The sequence below is a fragment of the Nuphar pumila genome, chromosome 11 (genome assembly GCF_984573655.1).
Source record: "Nuphar pumila chromosome 11, dmNupPumi1.hap1.1, whole genome shotgun sequence".
NCBI lineage: Eukaryota > Viridiplantae > Streptophyta > Magnoliopsida > Nymphaeales > Nymphaeaceae > Nuphar > Nuphar pumila.
Genome location: NC_143259.1, coordinates 112844783 through 112868934, shown reverse-complemented (window position 1 = coordinate 112868934; position 24152 = coordinate 112844783). Strand labels below are relative to the sequence as shown.

Sequence of the window (24152 nt, the reverse complement as noted above, 5' to 3'; positions counted from 1 at the left end):
TGGGACTTTGTTCTAGAGCCCATATTTCCACGGGTTCATAAAAAATCAAACTATTTAAGCCATGATCATGAGCAAGTGCATAAATATACTCCCGAAAAAGAAGTGGATATAGAAAGCACTATTTTTTGGTATCTATCTATTTCTAAATAGCCCTGCAATTTCTCCATTTGCAATGAAACTTGAACGGCATGGGTGGGGGGAAGGATTTCTTAGGTTATCAAATAATACATCGTGCGATGTGGTCCTAACAAGGTATACAATAAAAACAGATATATCAGAGACAAGACGTCTAATCAACGCTTCCTCTCTCTTTCCCATCTAACTTGTTCGTGTTTGGGTATAGTTACAAGAGATTGTGTATTAACTGCAATCAATCATATGATTAGTTGCACCCGAATCAAGAAAAGAATCCAATCGGCGAGCTTGGTTGGTTAGCTCCTTTTGTACTTGATTTTCGTTGTCTAAACCACTGACTGGACAGTTTGCGAGTGATGAATCGATCTTGGGGAAAAGGTCAGACTTGTTAAGTGAGTTCAGAGACAAAAGTGGTCAAGGAGCTAATTGACTCACATGCTTACCGCAAACCGGAAGTGAGTACTCAAGTGGACTTGACTGCTTATTGAACTGATCTCAAAGTCGACCGGGTTGCGTCAGAACATGCTTTTGTGTATATTATTACCTGTATTCGATATTGGGTCATTCATAGGATTACTGTTCCTTCCCTATTCATTGCAGGTTGGTCATTCATCAATACGGGTTTAGCTTATGATGTGTTTGGAAGCCTTCGACTCAACAAATATTTCACAGAAAGCAAACAAGGGATTCCATTAATAACTGGCTGTTCAGAGCATGCGAGCGTTTCTATATATGGCTCTTTATTAGAACTTGCTGCTCCGCCATTTCAGGAGGAGATCCGACCAGAATAGAATAATCCATTGAAGATGTACTGGAAGGAGGACGTACAAGAGAAGGTTAGTGCAAGCGTACTCTAATCGCTGTAGTTGTACTAGTACTAATTAGTCCATTACTTCAGGAGTACAAGAAGGGTCTATGGCGGGCATGCTGATAATGCCCTCATAGCATGCGGATAAAAAGCAGCTGGTGGTTGGGAGGGCACTTCACATTCTTGGAGTACGAGAGCAAAATGTGTTGCTGCCCTTCTATTTGGATTGAACCAACCTATGTTAGCACTGCTTTGTTTCTTCTTCCACATCATCTATCTAAGCCTCTTCCTTGGTCTCTTCTAAATCAAACGACTTCTGAGGAAGCCTACCTTGCCCTGAAAAGACGTGTTTATGTAGATCAGATCCGATCCATTCATTTTATATGCTGCACCACTTATTAATGGCACTATTGTATTAAATTGTAATTTAAAAAGGGCATTTTTGTACCCTAATTGTAAAGCATATATTATGAATAGAAGTCTCACACGCCTCACTTTTGGGCATCATGTTTTTTCATCTATCGTGGCTCCTCCCTCTCGCTCTATCTCCTTCTTCTTGATGCAGGTGATGCTGGGTGATTTTCTAACATGGTATCAGAGCGGGTTTTAGTTCCAGAAGGCATGCCCAAAGAGATCAAGATCGTCTCCTCTTCCTAAATCAGTATTTCTTCCCTGGTACTCTCTGATTCTTCCTTTCTTCTCTATCTCCTTGGCTCGTTTCTACCTATCTACTTGTTTTTCCCTGGGTTTCTCTCTGTAACAAACCCACTACATATGTGTATGGGTCGTGATCAGATCTGATCACGTGTTTCTCAGATATGATCAAGTCTCGGTTCAGATTAGATCAGATTGTTTTCTTCTCTCAGATCTGATCAAGTTTCAAGTCAAAAACATCCTAAACATTTTCTTCTTATGATCAGACATGAACATTTTCTTCTTATGATCAGACGTGAACTTCTTCTCTTTGAAATCAGATTCTGTCATCTATTTTCTGTCTTGTTCCTCAAATTTTAAGTTACCAAGTTTTTCAAAGGATTCCAGTTTAGTCCACGTTCATTCAAGTTCTTGGCCAAAATTGTTTAACGTGTGGAACACATTCTAGCCCCAAAACAGTTTCAGACGTGTGTATTGGATCATATTAAACACACACACACACACACATGTACGTACATGGAGTCTTCCTTTTCTTCACCTGGCCTTCCATCCAACTTCCTCAATCAACTTGTCTTCGAAAAACTAAACTCCAATTTCCTAATCTGGAAGAGACAGATTGTTCCTTTTATTAGGAGTCAAGATCTTTCTGGGCATCTGGATGGATCGGATCCTGCTCTCCCAGAATTCATCGTGCAAGAGAAAAAGGGCGATAAAGGGGCCATCACTACCACTTTTGTGCGCAATCCTGAATATGTAGCTTGGATGAAAAGAGATCAAGTGCTCGTGGCTTAAATCTACATTATCACAAGAAATACTCATATCGATTCCAGATGACTGCACAACAATGGAGTTGTAGAACAGGTTGGTGCAAACATACAAATATCAGAAGCTCATGTTATGTACCTCAAACGCGAGTTCCACTATTGAGGAAGGATACAATGGGAATTATGGAGTATCTGAATAAAGTTAAGAGCATTACAGATCAGCTAACTGTTGTTGGGTGTGAGGTAAGTGATAAAGACAAAGTGCAACAGACTTTGAATACTTTGAATGGGCTTGGACAGGAATATCATGTTCTGGTAACATCTGTACTGTGTTTGCCTGAGCTTCCTAAGTTTGAAGAATTGCGTGCTAAACTTCTGCAATATGAGATGTCATTGAAAGGTTTGGGTGAAGAATCAACCATACAAACAGGTGCACCAAATGTCTTGGTAACGGGAATGGATTATGGGCGTGGACGAGGAAATGGAAATGTTTTTCGAGGAGGAAAGAATGGGCAAGAAGGTCGTGGAATACTCCCCACTCCCAGTATTTCACCATATCCTAATGTTGGAGGACAAGGGTTAAGAAACATTCCTAATTGCTTTTTGTGTAATAAGAAGGGTCACATCAAGGCAAATTGCTGGTTCAATCCAAAGAATAAAGGCAAAGGTATGGGCAGTGAAACTAAGAAGGTAGTAGATGCCACAAGGCTCGGGGGAGAGGTAAAAGAGCTTTTAATGTCAGCCTTGGCGAGATTGAATTTGAAGCAGAATGAACAAGGAGCTTGGTACGTAGACTCTGGGGCAGCGACTCACGTGACAGGTGATGCGGGTAAGCTCTCGAATCCTATTCCTTACTCTGGTAAAAGTAGTATAGTCACTGGAGACGGATCTCATCACCTTATTTCTCATGTTGGAAATTCTTTTATTCCCTTGTCAAAATCGTCCATTGAGCTTTTCAATGTTCTTGCTCCCAACATAAAAAAGAATATTATATCTGTTTCTAAACTTGTTGATGATGAAAATGCCTCAGTTGAATTCACTCTTTCTTCTGTCTATGTCAAGGATCTTCGCACGAGGGAAACGTTTGCCGAAGGAAAAAGAGAGGGAAACATGTATGTCATTCGAGAAGAGCCTTCTACTTGTGCTGATTTCAGTAGTTCTTCCACTTCGAAGCTCTCATCCAAATCTGTTCTTAGTGTTTCTGAATGTAATAAGCCAAATTTTTGGCATGAGCGTCTTGGTCATTGTAGTCATCATTTTATTGAAAGACTTGTAGTCGATGGTCTCATTCCCCAGTCATTTCAGGAGGGAATAATGTTAAGTGTTCTAGTTGTTGTTTATGTAAGAGTCATGTCTGTAATGAAATATGCGGAAGAAACCAAGAATGCTAAAGCATTCACTATGTCCCACACGAACAAGTGCAACAAGCACAAGAGAGGAAATCCACTAAGGGATATATGAAGGGCCTTATAAAAAGGCTACACACATGAAAAATAATATCACTATTATTAAAGAGGAGCTCTCAAGAGCAATACAACATACAAGGGGGGTTCCCCCTATTTATAAGAAAAGGAGACCAAAGGGGCTCCCAATAGAGTCGTTGGGAGCCCCCAACGGTCACATTTGTGACCGTTGGGGGCCCCAACGACTCCATTGTGGGGCCCCTTTTCGGTATCCAAAAAATACATTTTAAAAAACAAAAACAAAAATAAAAAACAGTGAAATAAAAGAAATAAAATAAGTACCCCTATTGGGTACTTTGTGAAAAGACCATAATACCCCTATCGGGTATTATGGTGAATATACATCTATATTTATATATATATATATATATAGATGTATAATTACATATTATTACATATGTTTTAACACCCCCCTCAAACTTTACGGGGGAATGACCGAAAGTTTGCCAAGAAGGAACAAGAAGCGAGGAGCAGGTAGGGCTTTGGTAAAGAAGTCTGCAAGTTGATATTCTGAAGTGACATATGACAGTGTAACTGTCCCACGAAGATATTCATCACGTACATAATGACAGTCCATTTCAATATGTTTAGTCCTCTCATGAAAGGTGTGGTTGCTGACAATGTAGATGTCACTTTTGTTGTCGCAACAAAGCTTCGAAGCACCGGTAATTTCAACTCCCATATCTTGAAGAAGACTTCGAAGCCACACAAGCTCCATTGTAGTAGTTGCCATAGCCCTGTATTCTGCTTCAGTAGAAGACAAGGAGACTTTCTGCTATTTCTTGCACCTCCAAGCAATTAGCGAATCTCCTAGGAAAACACAAAAGCCAGTAGTTGAGATTCGATCATTTGGGTTTCCTCCTCAGTCAGCATCAGTATAAGCCAGTAAGTCTAAGGAAGAGAGTGAGGATAGGAATAGCCCTTTAGTCAAAGTATTTTTGATATATCGAATGATCCGGAGCACAACACTCATATGCACAGATGTAGGAGCATGCTGAAATTGGCTTGCAGAGTGCACAACATGAGCAATATCCGGCCTGGTGATAGTCAGATAGGTGAGGGAGCCTATGAGTTGCCTGTATGACGTAGGATCATCCAGCAGAACTCCATCCTCCAGTCGTAGTTTAGCATTGATAACCTCGGGAGTCTCCACCTTTTTGTCATCTGAAATCCCAGATTTGGAACATATGTCTGCAGCAAGCTTCATCTGTGACAATATATACCCTCGAGGAGAGTATGCTACTTCTATACCAAGAAAGTACCTGAGAAAACCCAGATCAGACATATCAAAATTATGTTTTAACATATTTTTAACATTAAGAATACCACTTTCATCATTGCCAGTGATGATCATATCATCAACATAAAGCAGAAGGATGATGATACTATTACCTGCACGTTTAACAAAAAGAGCAGTGTCAGTATAACATGAACGAAATCCCAATTTTAACATAATAGCACTAAATCTATCATACCAAGCCTTAGGGGTTTGTTTAAGACCATATAAAGCTTTTAATAACCGAAGAGTTTGACCTTGGTTAACATTAATTCCCGGCGGAGGGTCCATATATACTTCTTCATTCAACTGTCCATTAAGAAAGACATTTTTAACATCTAATTGAAATATAGGCCATTTCTTAGATGATGCTACTGCTATTAGAGTTCTAACACTTGTCATGCGAGCCATGGGGGCAAAAGTCTCCTCATAATCGATGCCATATTCTTGTGAATATCCCTTAGCAACTAATCTAGCTTTATAACGTTCTAGGGAACCATCACTTTTTATTTTGACTTTGTAGACCCATCGACATCCTATAGCTTTTTTATTTGGAGGAAGATGAACTATTTCCCAAGTTTTAGCCTTATTTAAAGCATCTAGTTCAACTTTCATTGCTTCAACCCAATGAGGAATATTTTTTGCTTGATTATAGTGGGAAGGTTCATAGTAAGAATGCAAGGCAATTAGACAAGCTCTATGTTTAGGTGAAAGAGTTTCATATGAGACAAACCTATTTGGTGGAATGGATTCTCTAGAAGAACGCCTAAGAGAGGTTTCTTCTAGGGGTTCATTAAGCCGCAAGAATTTTTCTAAAGCACTAATAGGTTGTGCTTCCTCACGCCGAGTGTATACTTGGAGATTGTCACCATTAGTTGGTGATACACCATTATCATGAGTATTTTCTAAAGATTTCGGATGACTCAAAGGATCATCATTTGAGTCTTCTAAAAGATCATTGATAAACATATAATCAATTTCATTTGGTTTTTCCAAAATTTCAAATCCATTTTCATCATCTAAAAAAGTCACATCTTTGGAGACAAATAATTTATTGTTCTTATAGTCAAAGCATCTATAGCCCTTTTGATTTTCACCATATCCTAAAAATACGCATTCTATTGCTTTAGGTGACAATTTATCTCTTTTATGCAAAAGAACAAAGCATTTACACCCAAAAATACGAAGACGATTGTAGTCGGGTGTCATATTGAAAAGTTTTTCATAAGGAGAGATATTGTTCAATTATGAAGATGGCATCCTATTGATTAAATATGTGGAGGTTAACACAGCTTCGGCCCAAAAATTTTTAGGAATATTTTTAGAAATGAGTAAGGATCTAGTGGTTTCTAAAATATGTCTATGTTTTCTCTCCGCTAGACCATTTTGTTCAGGAGTTCTTGGGCAAGATTTTTGATGACAAATGCCATATTGTTTTAGATATGATTGAAAATCATTTGATAAGTACTCTCCACCCGAATCGGATCTAAGAATGGATATTTGACTTTGAAATTGATTTTGAATTTTTGCATGAAATTCTTTGAAGAAGTTAAAAACTTCCGATTTAACATTAAGAAAATAAATCCATACGTATCTAGTATAATCATCAATAAACGTAACATAATACGAATAACCACCTTTAGATAGAACCGGAGATGGTCCCCATACATCGGAATGCACCAATTCAAAAGGTCTTGTTGTCACAAAGGTTCTAATAGGAAAAGGAGTAGACTTCATTTTTCCAAAAATGCAATCTTTGCAATTGATATCTTTTTCTTTACAAAACTTGTTTCCAAAAGGAAAAAGATACATTTTAGAGTAACTTGGATGACCAAGCCTTTTATGCCAAGTTTCAATATTTTTGTCTTGGACATAAGTACAAAATGAGGTATTTGGAAGCGTTAAGTTATCCATAAAATAAAGGTCTCCCTTCTTATGGCCTTGCCCAATCCGCTTCCCGGACCGGAGATCCTGCACAAAGCACCCTTGGGATGAGAAAGATATTTCACATCCATGGTCGGCTATTTGAGAAACGGAAAAGAGGTTAAGATTTAGTTTAGGAACTATTCTAACTTTTTGGAACAAGAAAATTTTGAATATTTTTAGAATCAAGAGTTCCAATACCATTTATTTTGAGAAAAGTTCCATCGGCCGTAGAGACACAAGATAATTTTGAATTGGTGTGCACATTGGTTAATGCATTTTCATGAGGAGTCATGTGAAAAGAGGCTCCGGAATCTAAAATCCAAGAGTACGTACCGGGAGGTGATGATGAGGCAATGGTGGCACCGGAGGTGGAAGAAGTGACATTTAGCATTTGTTGGAGAGCCAAGGAGATTTGTCCAAGAGTATCTTTGAGATCCCCGTTCTTGCCGTCATCTTCTTTGGTGGTGGATTCTTCAACGGAAGCCACCTTTGGCTTGAATGCCCCATTTAGCTTTGGGCAAACGGGTTTAATATGTCCCGGCTCATAACAATGATGACATATAATATTTTTTCTTCCACCACTCCCTTGCTTACCAAAATGAGGTGGTTTGTATGTTTTAACATGATTGCCGGGTTTAGATACGACAAGAACTTCCTCTATGCTTTTACCCATGCTATGCCTAGTCTCTTCTTGAGTAATCTCGGCAATAGCTTCTTCTAAGGGAGGAAACGTGTTTCTATGGAGAAGTAAGGATCTCACTTGTTCAAATTCGGGACGAAGCCCAAATAAAAATTGAAACAATCTATCTTGTTCCATTTGTTTTTTGTCTTAGTACCACATCCTTCATAGCCACCCATTTAGGCTCTAAAAGAGTCAATTCATCCCACAAAGGATTTAGAGCACTATAATAATCTTGTATGCTCATGTCACCTTGTTTCGTGGTTCTTACTTTTTCTTGCAAAAAATAAGCTCTTGCAAGATCCTTTTGGGTAAACATACCCTTCATAAAAAACCAAGCTTCATTTGCCCGGCGGAATTTTGCAATATTTGCACATACCTTGAGTTCGACATTATTCATAAACCATGCTAGGATTTTTGCATGGTTGCTCTCCCAATCTTCCATTTGATGATTATAATCTTCAATGGCCTTGAGACGAGCATCGCCTTCAAGTGCTTTCTCTTGATCTCCTTCCATCTTTGTGAGCTTAAGTTGGGGTTCCGGAACGGTTCCCATTACATAACCCCAAAGCTTCTTGCCTTTGAGATTATTCTCCATTGCGGATGCCCACATCATGTAATTTTTCCCATTGAGTTTGAATGATAGATCGATCTTGACTTCCATTGCTACACAATGAAGATGTGAGAAAGAAAGGAAGTAGAGAGAGACACGATTTTACCTTTAGAAGATCGTATGGCTCTGATACCATGTAATGAAATATGCGGAAGAAACCAAGAATGCTAAAGCATTCACTATGTCCCACACGGACAAGTGCAACAAGCACAAGAGAGGAAATCCACTAAGGGATATACGAAGGGCCTTATAAAAAGGCTACACACATGAAAAATAATATCACTATTATTGAAGAGGAGCTCTCAAGAGCAATACAACATACAAGGGGGGTTCCCCCTATTTATAAGAAAAGGAGACCAAAGGGGCTCCCAATAGTCGTTGGGAGCCCCCAACGGTCACATTTGTGACCGTTGGGGGCCCCAACGACTCCATTGTGGGGCCCCTTTTCGGTATCCAAAAAATACATTTTAAAAAACAAAAACAAAAATAAAAAACAGTGAAATAAAAGAAATAAAATAAGTACCCCTATTGGGTACTTTGTGAAAAGACCATAATACCCCTATCGGGTATTATGGTGAATATACATCTATATTTATATATATATATAGATGTATAATTACATATTATTACATATGTTTTAACAATGTCTTGCCTTTTCATCAAATCAATAAAAGAGCTTCAAAATCTTTTGAAATCATATGTCAGATGTTTGGAGACCAGCTCCCATCGCTTCTTGTTCTGGAAGTAGATATTATCTCATATTTGTTGATAGTTATTCTCGTTTTACCTAGATATTCTTTATGAAGTGCAAATCTGAGGTCTTTAAATTATTCTGTAATTTTCATGCCTATGTCAAAAATAATTTCCTTAAGAACATCATATATTTCCAATGTGATGGAGGTGGAGAATTCTCCTCAAATGACTTCATTAATTTTCTCCAAAGTAATGGAATAAAGAGGAGAATGTCTTGTCCTCATAGACCTCAGCAAAATGGGATCGCTGAAAGGAAGCATCGTTATATTGTTGAAAGTGAGATGAGTATGTTACATGACAACAATCTTCCCATGAATTTATGGACAATGGCATTTCACTCTGCAGTCTATGTTATAAATCGACTGCCCCTGATTGTGCTAGAAAATAAATCCCTGCATTTTACACTGTTTGGTGAACATTCGGATTATACTAATCTGTGAATTTTTTGTTGTGTTTGTTATGTGCATACTGAGAGTTCTTTGAAAAATAAGTTTAAGGAAAAGGCTTCAAAATGCAAATTCGTTGGCTATGCAGATGATCATAAGGGGTACAAATGTTATGATCCCACAACTAAGCGAATTAAAATTTCCAGAAATGTCATGTTCGATGAGTTAAATTTTGATTGCAGGTATGAGATGACTCCTAGATTGGACAAGAATGTTGAGATGTATCATCCATGGATGAGTGCAGATCTCTTTGTGAGTTGTAATGGAACTTGCTCTCCTAGTTGTGATCAAAGGGGGATGAACAATGGACAGGAAGAAGCACAACAAAGTCAGATTTGTGTACCTTCTATTTCAGAGATTGGGGCAAATAGATACAAGGGTGTTGTTTACACCAGGCGAGGACAAGACCCTAAATTTGACACTTGTCATGAAATTGATGAAGCCGCAAAATCTCATGATAGTACATGTCAAGAGTCAATTGGTCCCACAGAGCAAGCTGTTCTCAGAAGATCAAACAGAATTCGACATCCTATTAAAAAATGGGTTAGTTATGAAATTTTTTCTTTGGATTTTCAACTGTTTTTATCGTTTCTGGAAAAGGAAAATACTCCTGTCACTTTTTACCAGGCGGTAAATTCAAGGAAATGGATTGAGGCAATGAATGAAGAAATAGAAGCACTGCATGAGTGAAACACTTGAGAGATTGTTCCTAGGCCAGTTGATAAAAATGTGGTGGGCTTGAAATGGATTTATAAAATAAAATATAAACCTGATGGAAGTGTCGAAAGATATAAAGCAAGACTTGTGGCTAAGGGATTCACGCAGTAGTATGGGCAAGACTATGATGAAACCTTCAGTCCAATTGTGAAAATGGGAACCATTAGAATAGTGTGATCCTTGATTGTAGAGCATGAATGATTAATAAATCAGTTGGATGTTAAAAATGCGTTTTTGCATGAGACTTTAAAGTAAGAAGTTTACATGGAACAACCCACTGGGTATACAGAAGGGGACCCGAAGGAGTATGTTTGTAAGTTATAGAGAGCAATTTACGGCTGAAACAAGCATCTCGATCATGGTTCGAGAGTTTCTCGCTTCAGATTCAGAAGAATGGTTTTCAGCGATCGTTATTGGATCACTTCCTATTTATTTACAGAGATGATATGACGATCACCTTACTATTGATATATGTGGATGATATCATTGTCACAGAGAATTCCAAGTTACACATAGATGTCACCAAGAAGTTTCTGCATCAAAAGTTTAAAATGAAGGATCTTGGAGAACTGCGATATTTTCTTGGAGTGGAAGTTGACAGAAAAGGAGATACATTGACTCTTACTCAAGGATTGTTGTCCTTTCGCCACTCCAAGTATACTCCATCAGAAGTTGAGCACTCAAGACGGAGATATATATATGAGGACTCAACTAAGTATCGCAGTATAGTTGGGATGTTGCAGTACCTTACTTTTACTCTACCTGATATAGTCTATATATAGGCAACCAGGTATCCCAATTCATGCATGAACCATGCAGTGGGCACATAGAGGTTGTTAAGAGGATCCTAAGATATTTGAAGGGAACAATTGGGGATGGCCTTGTTTATAGAAGAACAAGTTCAGTTAAGAAAGGGCATGAAATTCTCACCTATACTGATGCTGATTAGGTGGGAGACCTTGATGAAAGAAGATCTATATATGGGTACTGCGTGTTCATTGGAAACAATTTGGTTTGCCCGGAGCAGCAAAAAGCAAAAGGCTGTTGCTAGGTCGAGTACAGAAGCTGAATATAGATTCATGGCTACAGCCACTGCTGAGGTAACATGGATCAGACACTTATTGACAGAAGTGGGAGAATCGATTGTCGAATCACTTCTATTGTGAGATAGCCAAAGTGCTATCAGTATGTCTTTTAATCCCATATATCACAGTCGAGCAAAGCATATTGAAATAGATCAATATTTCGTCAATAAAAAAGGTTAAAGAAAAGGAAATCAAGCCACTATTTGTGCTGACTCAAGAACAACTTGCAGATGTTTTTACAAAAGGCTTGACCCGAGATCGATTTTGAAAGTTAAAAGGCAAGTTGTTCATGATTCAAGACCATGAACAACTTGAGGGAGGGTGAAAAGACGTGTTTATATAGATCGGATCAGATCCAATGGATCTGATCCGATCCATTCATTTTATATGTCGCGCCACTTATTAATGGCACTATTGTATTAAACTGTAATTTAAAAAGGGCATTTTTGTACCCTAATTGTAAAGTATATATTATGAATAAAAGTCTCACATGACTCACTTTTGGGCATTGTGTTTTTTCATCTGTCTTGGCTCCTCCCTCTCGCTCTATCTCCTTCTTCTTGACGCAGCTGATGCTGGGTGATTTTCTAACATGCCCATCCCCTTGCCCTTCTCGGTTTATTTGAATCAGACCAGCCAAAGTATGTAATCCATTCCCAGGATGAATTCTCAGAATGGAATCTTCCTGGAACCGGGATTGATACCCGGTCAAAGCTTACGAACTAACCCAGCCAGACGTATCAGAGCCTCTTAGAGATGTTTGTCCCTTCTAAGTGGTTCGGAAGGCGGTTCAAGGCCTTCAATTCTAGCAGAAGTGCCCCTTCTCCGCATCAGACTTAATCGAGACCTTTTAGTCAAACAAACCCAAAAAAAGTTCGAGCAGTCGGAACAAACACCTCCGCCAAGTTCCCTATATATATATATATATATATATATATATATATATATATATATATAGAGAGAGAGAGAGAGAGAGAGAGAGAGAGAGAGAGAGAGAGAGAGGCTTACATCCTGTCATGTACAATGAATTTATATATGTTATAATATGACCCACCGTTATATAAAAAGTCCAAGCCCAAACTTATGGTTCAGAGGCTTGGGCTTTGTGGAATGAATCATGCATACTCTTTGTGTTACAGAAAGTAAATGATGGAATATGATTTAGTTCAGCAGATGGTTGACTACAATCCCTGATGAGCTATAATACAATTATTCATTGGCATCTTACTGATTTCATGAAAAAGCAAGATTGCAGAGAACTGGCACCAGGTCAGGGTTTAGCAGTTAATTGCTTCAAGACTAATTGAGGTGGTTGCTTAATCAAGTAAACTGGAATCTTCCATTATAGTTTTTCTTTGTTTTATTTGTTTCTTCTCATTTTCTATGTTTTCGGAACAACATTCTCTAGATAATATGGTTCAATGGCATCCCATTTACTCAGTTGTGATTGGAATGAAAACGGACACATGCTTCCTACCTTCCCATGTGTCTGGCCCTTAACTGGTAATGTCATTAAGTTTCTACATCTGCAGATCCCTCTTCTTTTTCCTCTTTCTTGTGTTTGTTTCACTTTATTTACCTCATACAAATGGGCATGACATATTGACTAAAAGATCCTATCAACTTTACACTTAGTGGAATACGGGGGATGGTTTTTAATAGCGCTGATTGTAGAAATTGGTTTGAAAATTTGAAAGTAATGCTAATTTATTCAAGAATTTAGTGCTGTAGTACAAATTTTTGTGTTTTCTTCTGTTCTTTTGCGATGCAAGTGTAGATAATTTTGTTAGCTTAATCACCATTGCATTTTTGTTCTTTCCTAATAGGTCATAGCAGCAACTGTGTCAGGTGATCACACAACTTATAGTGAAGCATTTCTTGGGAAACCAAATGAAGACTATTGTGACTGGATCCTGGATTCTGAGAAATGGGGAGGTATGGCCTTCAAGACATGCAAACATAAGCTTGTGTCATGAACCTTGTACCGGATCCACTCTCTAACTTTTTGAATAGCTTTTTCGAAAAGCAAATGTTTCTTCTCCAATTAAATCTCTTCGTCCAATTTTCACTTCACTATCATCCCACATTTTGTTGGAACTTATGTCCTTCTGCAGTCTTTGAGTCTCTTGGTCTTGTTTAGGTATACTTGATTGTTATTGTTATTTAGTTGTTTAAATTACATTACATGATACTGTGCTAATGTTTTTTTAATGAAGATTTAGAAAATATTTACCAATATATGTTATGGGCTCTATATCAAAATTTGCTCATGGTATCACATATGTATACAAGTGTCATGTCAAAGTGATAAATCAAATCATTTAAAACATTTTTTCTTGATAAAACTGGAAAACAACCCAAACTAACTATAGAATTTTAATTTTTTTGTGCTATACATGGATGGAATCACAAGAAAACAAAATATTGCTCTTCATCCTTTTTGGCTACCAGCCATTAAATAAATTTTCTGCATCATTTATTTGTTTGTACCATTTGGATAGGAAAACCATCTCTCTCTCTCTCTCTCTCTCTATATATATATATATATATATATATAGTAGTGAGTAGGTGCTTGAACGTTAGGTGCTTGATGGGTTTTTCAGCCTTTTTTCATTTCATTTTTAAATTCTGACCGTACAGATGTGATCTATGTACTTGATTTTATAGGGATCAGCTCTTGAAGTGTTCGATTCCGACACATGGGTCGGTTTTTATAAGGTTCGAAAAATCAATGGTCCAAAATCTTTGTAAATTTTCGATTCTCCAAACATCATTTTTTCCATCTAAAACACTTGATCCAGGTGTGGATTCTTGGTAAATTGACCATGCCCAACACATTTATAGGGCCGGAACCTTGTAAAAAGCACCGGAGAAGCCGAAAAACCCATCAAGCACCTAACATTCAAGCACCTACTCACTATTCTCTCTCTCTATCTATATATATATAGAGAGAGTGATGGGTAGGTGCTTAATGCATAGGTGCTGAACCTGCGCTTAATTGCACTGACTGTCGATCACCTGCGTTGATGGACATTCAGCGAGCAAAAAAAATTTGCGTCAAAAAATGCTAAACAGTGCCAAAACATGCAAAAAAAGGGTTTTTAGCGGCGCTTTTGAAGCGCTGCTAAATGGTCACAGGGACACACGCAGCATTAGAAATTTGTAATGCCGCACGTGTCCTTGTGACCCTTTAAGGGCGGTTTTGAGTGCCGCTAAAAGATTTTTTTGCGTGTTCTGCAGCTTTTTAGCGTTTTTTTTTTCTGCTTTTTTCCATGCTGACCATCCATCAACACGCGCAATTATGCACGGGTTCAGCACCAATGCATTAAGCACATACCCATTTTCTTATATGTGTGTGTTGTAAAATTGTCTATGAAAAGACAATACGCATACGAGCACAAAAAATATGGAAAAGATGTGCACGAAGGCACTCTCACAACACTTGAACAAATACGCAAAAGCGTAAAAACAATAAACATGCACAATGGCATGTATTTTATAGAAGGAACCGAATGCTTGAGGCTCTCAAGCTTAGGAAAAACTAGAGGGGATCACCCCTATTTATACAAGAAGAAGAGGGTGCAAAGGGACTCCCAAAGGAGTCGTTGGGGAGCCCCCAACGGTCACTTTTGTGACCGTTGGGGACCCCCCAACGACTCTATTGGGGGATCCCCAATGCACCTTTTATGAAAAGGTGAAAAGAAATAAAAAATAAAAAATAAAAATAAAAAGGATAAAAAATAAAAAGAAAAGATACAACATATTCCTATTGGAATATGCGCAAAAAGGAAATTTACAATAATACCCTTATCGGGTGAACAAAAAGAAAATAATATATAAATATATATACTTATATATATAGAGATACATATACATATAAATATTATATGTATATGTATCTCTAAATATATATATTTATATTTACATTAACGATTTTAGGAGGAGATACATTTTAACACCCCCCCTCAAACTTACGGTGTGATAACCGCAAGTTTGCCAAGGAGGAAATGAAATCTGGGCGAACATAGAGCTTTGGTGAAGAAGTCAGCAAGCTGATACTCAGACGTTACGTATGGAAGATCAATGACCTTCTTCAAGTATTCTTCTCTGACATAATGACAGTCCATCTCTATATGCTTTGTTCGATCGTGAAAGGTGTGATTCTTGGCAATATAAATTGCACTTTTATTGTCACAGCACAACCTTGTTGGTTCTCTGATAAACACTCCCATATCTTCCAAAAGACTTCGAATCCATACAATTTCCATGGTGGTAGATGCCATGGCTCTATATTCGGCTTCAGTGGATGACAGAGAGACCTTTTGTTGCTTTTTGCATCGCCATGAGATCAAGGACTCACCTAAGAAAACACAGAAACCAGTGGTGGAGTGACGGTTACTAGGGTCACCTCCCCAATCTGAGTCAGTATAAGCAAGCAATTTCAATTCAGAGGAAGAGCATAGAAATACTCCCTTATTTACCGTTCCCTTCAAATATCTGATGATGCGGAGCACAACACTCATATGAATGGTTGTAGGAGCATGCTGAAACTGACTGGCGATGTGTATAGCATGTGACAAGTCAGGTCGAGTAATGCTAAGATACATTAAAGACCCTACCAACTGCCTGTAAGGAGTAGGATCGGTTAGAGGAACACCGTCGTCAATCTTCATTTTTGCTCCCACAACTTCAGGAGTTTCGCATACTTTGTCATCAGAAATACCTGACCTGTCAATAATCTCGCAGGCAAGTTTAGATTGAGATAGAAAATAACCACGTTGCGAATAGGCAACCTCAATTCCAAGAAAATATGTCAGAAAACCTAAGTCTGACATCTCAAATTTTGAAGTCAAGACGGACTTAATACCCTTGACTCCTTGAACATCATCATCTGTTATTAACATGTCATCAACGTAAAGTAATAAAATTACAATCCCTGCATTAGATTTTCTAGTAAACAAAGCAGTGTCAGTATAACACGATGAAAAACCATTTTCCAACATTATACTGGTAAATCTATCATACCAGGCTTTGGGGGCCTGCTTTAAGCCATAGAGAGCCTTTCGAAGACGAAGAACTTTATCCTTAGGAATTATCATGCCTGGTGGGGCATCCATATATACTTCTTCGTTAAGATCACCATTTAAAAAGGCATTTTTAACATCCATTTGAAAAATGTTCCAATTTTTAATAGATGCAATAGTAATAAGACACCTAACGGTAACCATCCGAGCTACAGGGGCAAAGGTTTCTTCGTAATCAATTCCATACTCTTGCCCATACCCTTTAGCAACTAAGCGAGCTTTATACCTTTCTAAAGAACCATCACTCTTAGTTTTAACTTTAAAGACCCATCGACAACCTATAGTTTTCTTTCCTATAGGTAGAGTTTGAAAATCCCAAGTTCCTGCCCTTTTAAGAGCATTAAGTTCACTTTGCATGGCTTCTTGCCATTCTATACATTTTTTAGCTTCTGCAAAATTTCTTGGTTCGAAATAAGAGTGAATAGCACTAAGACAAGCCCTATATCGGGGTGAAAAAGAATCAAACGATACAAAGCGAGTTGGAGGTCTTCTATTTCTTTCAGATCTTCTATGGTCAAGAGGAGTGGAAAGCTCACTATATTGATCAATAGCACTTCTAAAGGTGTCTTGGTTTCTACGAGAGTAGGTAATAGGCTCACTTGGAACTCTACTTTCTGGATCATTATGTTCACCAATATCTTCATCATTTTCCTCATCATGGTTTAATGATACATCATCATCACTGGATATGTCATCATTACTAGATAACAAGTCAAATAAGGAGTAGTCAAAATTTTCTTGTTGAGAAACATTTTTTTCAAAACCACTATCATTTTCTAAAAAGGTTACATTTCTAGAGACATATAGCTTATCCTCTCGAAGATCGTAACAACGAAACCCTTTTTGAGTTTCGGAATAACCAAGAAAAGCACAAGGAATAGCCTTGGGTGAAAGCTTGTCATTCTTATCCGTAAGTATGAAACACTTACATCCGAAGACCCTTAACCTATTATAATCAGGTTCAAGTTTATGTAATATCTCAAAAGGAGATATTTTACCTAGTAACCTAGATGGTAGGCGATTTATTAAATAAACAGAAGCAAGGGCTGCTTCGGCCCAAAAGTTTTTAGGAATATTTTGAGATATAAGAAGAGTCCTAGTGGTCTCAATAATGTGCCTATGTTTTCTTTCAGCCAACCCATTCTGTTGAGGTGTTTTAGGACAAGACCTTTGGTGAATAATACCGTGATCTTCAAGATATTCCTTAAATTGATTGGAGAGATATTCTCCCCCAGAGTCACTTCTAAAAATCTTTATGTTGCTATTGAATTGATTCTTAATCATTGAGTGAAAATTTTTAAAACATGAAAACACTTCATGTTTAAACTTAAGAAAATATATCCACGAGTAACGGGAAAAGTCATCCACAAATATTACATAATACGAAAAACCTCCTTTTGAAACAACAGGTGAGGGTCCCCAAACATCTGAGTGAACAATTTCAAAAGTTTTAGAAGAAAACATAGTTCTTTGCTCAAAAGGTAAGCTGCGCATTTTTCCGAGAATGCAGTCATTACAAGAAAAAGAGCTTTTACATAGGTCTTTTGCAAAATGTAAATATGATAACTTGGTGATATTAGGATGACCAAGTCTTTTGTGCCATACATTTATATCCTTATGTCGGACAACATTACACAAAACTTTTGGAACTTGAAGAGATTCCATATAGTATAGATCTCCTCTTCTAAAGCCTCCCCCAATCAATTTCTCGGACTGACGATCCTGTATTAAGCATTTGTCACAAGAGAATTTAATATCACAGCCATGGTCCGTGAGTTGAGAAACAGAGAGGAGGTTTAAGTTAAGTTTAGGTATAAATCTGATTTTCGGAATAGAAAACTCTTGAGTTTCAAAATTACCTATTCCTTTAATTTCAAGAGAGGTTCCATCAGCAGTGGAGACATAAGATGGGGAACGGTTTTTCAAATAATCGGAAAGTGACAAAAAGTTTGGGGACATATGAAAAGATGCACCAGAGTTCAAAAGCCAAGAGATTTTACCTAGAGGAGAAGAAGTGGATACGGCCGCACCGAAGGTAGATCCCTTGAGGAGAGGTTGAAGGGCTTCCACTATTTGATTTATAGAAAGGGTCCCACTTGAAGATGCCTCATCCTTCTGTGGTACACCAGTGGTAGCCATAGCTAGAAGTCTCTTCCATTTAGGACATACGGGTTTGATGTGTCCCGGTTCTTTACAAAAATGACAAATAGTTTTGCTATAGTCCCTTCTTCCTTTTTGACCACCATTTTCACCTTGATTTTGGAATTTAAAGTGAGGGGGACAATAGGTTTTTACATTGTTTTCGGGTCTTGATACGGCATTGACCTCACTATGTTCTTCAATATTACAAGGGACCGCAAGGACATTTGGTCCTTGTTTACATAAATTCATACGAGTCTCTTCACCACTTAACTTGGTGAGAACATCTTCAAGAGAAGGGGGAGTGAAAGAGGAGAGAAGAGATGACCTTATTTGCTCAAATTCGGGCCTTAGCCCATTTAAGAAATTGAAGAACCGATCTTCTTCAAGTTGCTTATGACGGAGCTCAATTGCCTCTCCACTCCATTTTGGTTCAAGCATTGCAAGCTCATCCCAAATAGAGGAAAGATCGGCAAAGTATTCCCTAATCATCATTTCACCTTGGGAGAGAGAGATAGCCTTCTTTTGAAGGTAATACTTATGAGAGAGATCCCTTGAGGTGTACATTTTTTCAAGATAATGCCAAGCTTCCGATGCCTTTTTGAATTTAATAATGTTGGCATTAATCTTGGTTTCTACGGATGAGAAAAACCATGAAAGAATCTTGAAATTCTTCATTTCCCATTCATCGTATTTCTTGGAGTATTCTTCAAGAGCTTTGGTTCTTTCTTCTCCCTCAAGAATCTTGATTTCGCCTTCTTTTACTATTGTAATCTTGGGTTCCGGTTCCGGAATAGTGCCAAGAATATATCCCCATAGGCCTTTCCCTTTTATATGAGCCTCCATATTCCCGGCCCAAACATGATAGTTGGACCCATTTAATTTGAAACCAAGAGCAAAATGAGACTCTTTTTCGCCCATTAGAGAGAAGAGAGATAGAGAAAAAAGCGTACCAACACAATATTTCCAACACCAATTTTGCACAAGATTCTTCTAAAATATTTGAGAAGAAAGATCTACCACTTCAATCTTTAAGGATCGGAAGGCACGTTTTTCGAGGCACTCAAAAAAAAGGAGAATCCCACGATCTTCAATAATCAACCTTGCTCTGATACCATGTAAAATTGTCTATGAAAAGACAATACGCATACGAGCACAAAAAATATGGAAAAGATGTGCACGAAGGCACTCTCACAACACTTGAACAAATACGCAAAAACAATAAACATGCACAATGGCATGTATTTTATAGAAGGAACCGAATGCTTGAGGCTCTCAAGCTTAGGAAAAACTAGAGGGGATCACCCCTATTTATACAAGAAGAAGAGGGTGCAAAGGGGCTCCCAAAGGAGTCGTTGGGGAGCCCCCAACGGTCACTTTTGTGACCGTTGGGGACCCCCCAACGACTCTATTGGGGGATCCCCAATGCACCTTTTATGAAAAGGTGAAAAGAAATAAAAAATAAAAAATAAAAATAAAAAGGATAAAAAATAAAAAGAAAAGATACAACATATTCCTATTGGAATATGCGCAAAAAGGAAATTTACAATAATACCCTTATCGGGTGAACAAAAAGAAAAGAATATATAAATATATATACTTATATATATAGAGATACATATACATATAAATATTATATGTATATGTATCTCTAAGTATATATAAGTATATATATTTATATTTACATCAACGATTTTAGGAGCAGATACATTTTAACATGTGTGTGTGTGTGTGTGTGTGTGTGTGTGTGTGTGTGTGTGTGTGTGCAGGTTTTTAAGAAACATACACAACCCAACCAGACATTAAATTGTAACTCAGGTTGTAGCTCAAGATCGGAAGGTATGGGGAGACACTCATAAAGCTGAACCCATGCAGTTGGGATAAGGCTTGATGATGATGATAATGAGCTCGGTGATAAAAAAATCAGTGGTTGGAAAAAAAAACTGACAACTCAATGCATTGAGGTACTTGAGTTGGCCTACATTGTCCATTTACTGCTCTGCCCAGTGAATGGACCCAAAACTTGGTAAATCTGTGAAATTGTGATATTATTGTCTTAAATTGGATTCAAACATCTTGATGCCATGATCAATTACATTGATAATTTATGCTTAATAGCTTCATAAACTTAACATTCATGTGTTCTTTGGTTCATGCTATACAGTGTCCAATTGCCCAGTTATAGTGTTCAATAGCTTGATGCAAGTTATAACATCACATGTTGCTTGATTGTTAGTTTAATACTAGTCTCTGATGCTATAGACATTTGTGTCATTACCCTTATACACATTTTTCTTTATTAATATGTGATTAATGAAACCTTATCACCTGGTTGACCTGCCTGAGTCCTGAGTCTGACCTAAATGAGTTGTCTGCCAAGTCTTTGGGTTTTTGAACCATGACACTACCTAGTTTCTGTGGTCTCTGCTGATGTGATTTGGAAGTTAGATGTCTGTTGCATATACACCCGTAATTACATCCTCTTCTATAGTAACTTATATTGAATTTATGAAGTTGATGCTTTAGGTGCAGTTTCTTTGTGGTACAACTTACCAGTGGGACTTTATGCCCTTTAGAAAAAGGATCACCTCTAATGTCATTAATGTGGTCATATTTCTTGAAGGTGCTATTGAGCTTTCAATATTAGCGGATTATTATGGACGTGAAATTGCAGCGTATGATATACAAACTACACGCTGTGATGTGTATGGTCAGGTCTGTAGCTGTACTTCCTATCATTTTTTCTGATTATTTTCATGAAAAAATTGCTGAGTCTGTGCTATTAAGTGTTTATTTTCTATTGATTTTTTTTACTGGATTGTTGGAACAGGATAAATACTATAAAGAGAGGGTCATGCTGATTTATGATGGTTTGCATTATGATGCACTAGCTGTATGTTGATTATAAACACTTTGAAGTTTTATGTCATCTACATTTGTCTGAATAGCATCAAAATGTAGGCCTTGAGTTGGTGTTTGCATCAGCGAGTCATTCTCTGCTGATGGGGATGCCATGGAAGATGAATCTGGAAAGAGAATTGAACACTCCCAACCTCAGCCACTCTTTTTCTGCAACTTTTAAAAGGGAAAGTTGGGAAAGTGGGGTACCACAGAAGGTGGACCCTGAGATGGATGCAACTGAATGGCTTTTAACTACATCTTATGCATATAAGAACAGCTTTTTTATGTTTCTATATTTTTTCCTATGCATTTGTAGGGCATTGACTCCTTATTTTTGTCTTTCAGATGTCACCCTCTGATGACGCTCCTGAAGAATTTGACCAAACAATTTTTAAAGTTTATAACGATCGCACTGTTGGTCCGGTTGAACAACTTGCTTTAAATCTTGTCAAGGAATCACAAAGGTAAATTTTTTTGGAGCCATTCTATTCTCTGATAAATTACAGAAATAGAAATAATGAACTGGGTGCAGTCGAGATCCATCACTTGGTTCAGCTTGGCACTCATTCAGCAGCTTGACCTTGGCACTCATTCAGCAGCTTGACCTGAGTTGGTCAAGCTTACAAGAGCCCTGCAATTTTTGACTACTGGATTGGGCCATTAGATCTTCTATTAATGTTTTTCTTTTGTACATGATTTAACTCATTGCTTCCTTTTCTATATTTTCTGCAATCTCTGGTATGATTATTTTTCACAGTGATAAGTTTCAGCAATGGTATCAACATTGCCTTATTTGACTAAAATTTTATACATGCTTTGATACTGCTTGCCACCACTCTCTCTCTCTCTCTCTCTCATATGGTTACACTTTTTCTTTGTTTTTAATACTTCAGGAAGCGAAATTATACTGACACCTCAAACTTTACACTGCGTTGTGGTGTATGCCAAATTGGAGTTGTTGGCCAAAAGGTTCTGCTATATCATCCAAACCTGGTATCTGCATCTGTCACTTGAATCATTCTTCTACTTATCATTTCTTTCAAAATTACAGGAAGCTGTGGAGCATGCACAAGCAACAGGACATGTTAACTTTCAGGAGTATAAGTAAATGCTGTCATTTTCAGTATTATCAACACAAATTGCATCATCCCAGTGTGATGACTAGAATAATAGAATGGCCCGTCTGTTTAAGGGTGTTGTAAACATAATCTGAGCTTTTCCATGTTGAACCCTAAGTAATTTTTGGATTTTTTGTGTAATTTATCAGAGAAATTTATTGAAACAATATTGGTGATAAAGAGGTCCTATTCGTGGAAAAAGTTCACTTTATAGCAATAAATTCACCTGTATGATGACCAACTATGTGCATGAACTGCACATTGATATAAATTTTTCATGGGTGTGGAGCCACGTGTAGATGCTTGACTGGAACTTCTGGTCTATTCTACTTTACATCGAGTTTGAGTTAGTATACACTTGAAGTTGTCAAAGGGGCCCTCAACTTGATGTTGGAAAATGTCCACATTGTGCATTTTGTAAAGTAAGATGCCATTTTCATAGCAAAAACGGGATTACGTGATGGACAGGCATCTTATGCTTCAAGGTAGCATGGTTTTGCCCTCCATGATGAGAAGATAAGACAACTATCATATGGAGATACAATTGATAGTGATATGACAAAAAACAAACTTTAGATCAGTGTGTTAATGCCTATTGTAGTTATCAGGATGTGTCCCTCTTGATTTTCAGACTGGAAGATCAGTCAGTCTTGGTTTACATCCAGTGGCTCTTGGTAAAATAAAAAATATAAAATGAAACAAAATAAAGTAAAATAAAATAATTATCATAATAACAACAGCCATCGTTGTAGTGGTGGTAGTTGCAAAAGTATAGGCCGTAGCGTTAGCGGTGATGTTGATGATCATGATGCTACTACTACTGCTGCTATTACTGATAGTGAAGTGATAATGTTCACTCAAGTCTTTCAAAGCAGAGGCTTCCTTGTTTCAGTATTTATAGGGAATATGTTGACTTGTAAAGAGAGCAATTTGTGGATCATGTTTGCATTTGGATCCTATAGGATGCCTGCAGACTCTCACATGCTCTAACATGATTATTATCATCCTTAGTCCTTGGTGGGAAATCGATGAATAATTGAATTGTTGTATGAGAATGAATTGAGACATCGAGCAGAACCAAACTCATGTCAAGTAAATCCCCATACCTTAACTGATTTATTTCCATGACTGTGTTCTAGTATTGTTAATTGTGTTCACATGCACACTCACATGTAAGCTGAGTTGGGGCTTACTGCTGATCAACTCTTTTTTTTTTACCAATGGGGGCTCCGCTTGTCTGGTAGGAGCAGCTAGTGCACGTCACCTTGTGTTAGGACGTTGCAGGTTCAAAACCCAATGTTATAGTTGTATAACTGGAAGGGATCTGCCTAACCCCAGCTTGCCTATAAAAAAAATTTCTTTTCTCTACATTCAAACTCTGTAAATTATAGAACTGTGAGTAGCTTTAAAAAGAATTAGGATTTTTTCAACAAAAAATACAATTGTGCTACATTTTAAATGGACTTCCCTTGTACCGGTGCTTGAGTGGTAAGTTCATTTCAATTTGTCCCATTTGAGGACAATGACTTTGAAGCCTAATATGTTAAAGACTCAAGTAGGGCACGGCATTGCATGGATCAGCTAGACTTGT

The 24152-nt window shown here is 37.7% G+C and overlaps 1 protein-coding gene across 3 annotated transcripts in view; it reads left to right on the top strand.

The window, feature by feature from the left end:
• The window catches only part of LOC149822888 (OTU-like cysteine protease family protein), a 52617-nt gene extending 29863 nt beyond the window's left edge, over positions 1-22754 (top strand). For 2 of the 3 annotated variants that reach the window (XM_089980144.1, XM_089980145.1), the window contains exons 4-9: positions 13146-13254; positions 21166-21257; positions 21373-21435; positions 21789-21907; positions 22337-22412; positions 22495-22754. In XM_089980144.1, coding sequence (XP_089836270.1) covers positions 13146-13254; positions 21166-21257; positions 21373-21435; positions 21789-21907; positions 22337-22412; positions 22495-22551 — 516 coding nt within the window. In that variant the 3' untranslated portion in view covers positions 22552-22754. The remainder of the gene's footprint in view (positions 1-13145; positions 13255-21165; positions 21258-21372; positions 21436-21788; positions 21908-22336; positions 22413-22494) is intronic. The other variant, XM_089980146.1, reaches the window with a different exon arrangement.
• The last annotated feature ends 1398 nt before the right edge of the window (positions 22755-24152 follow it).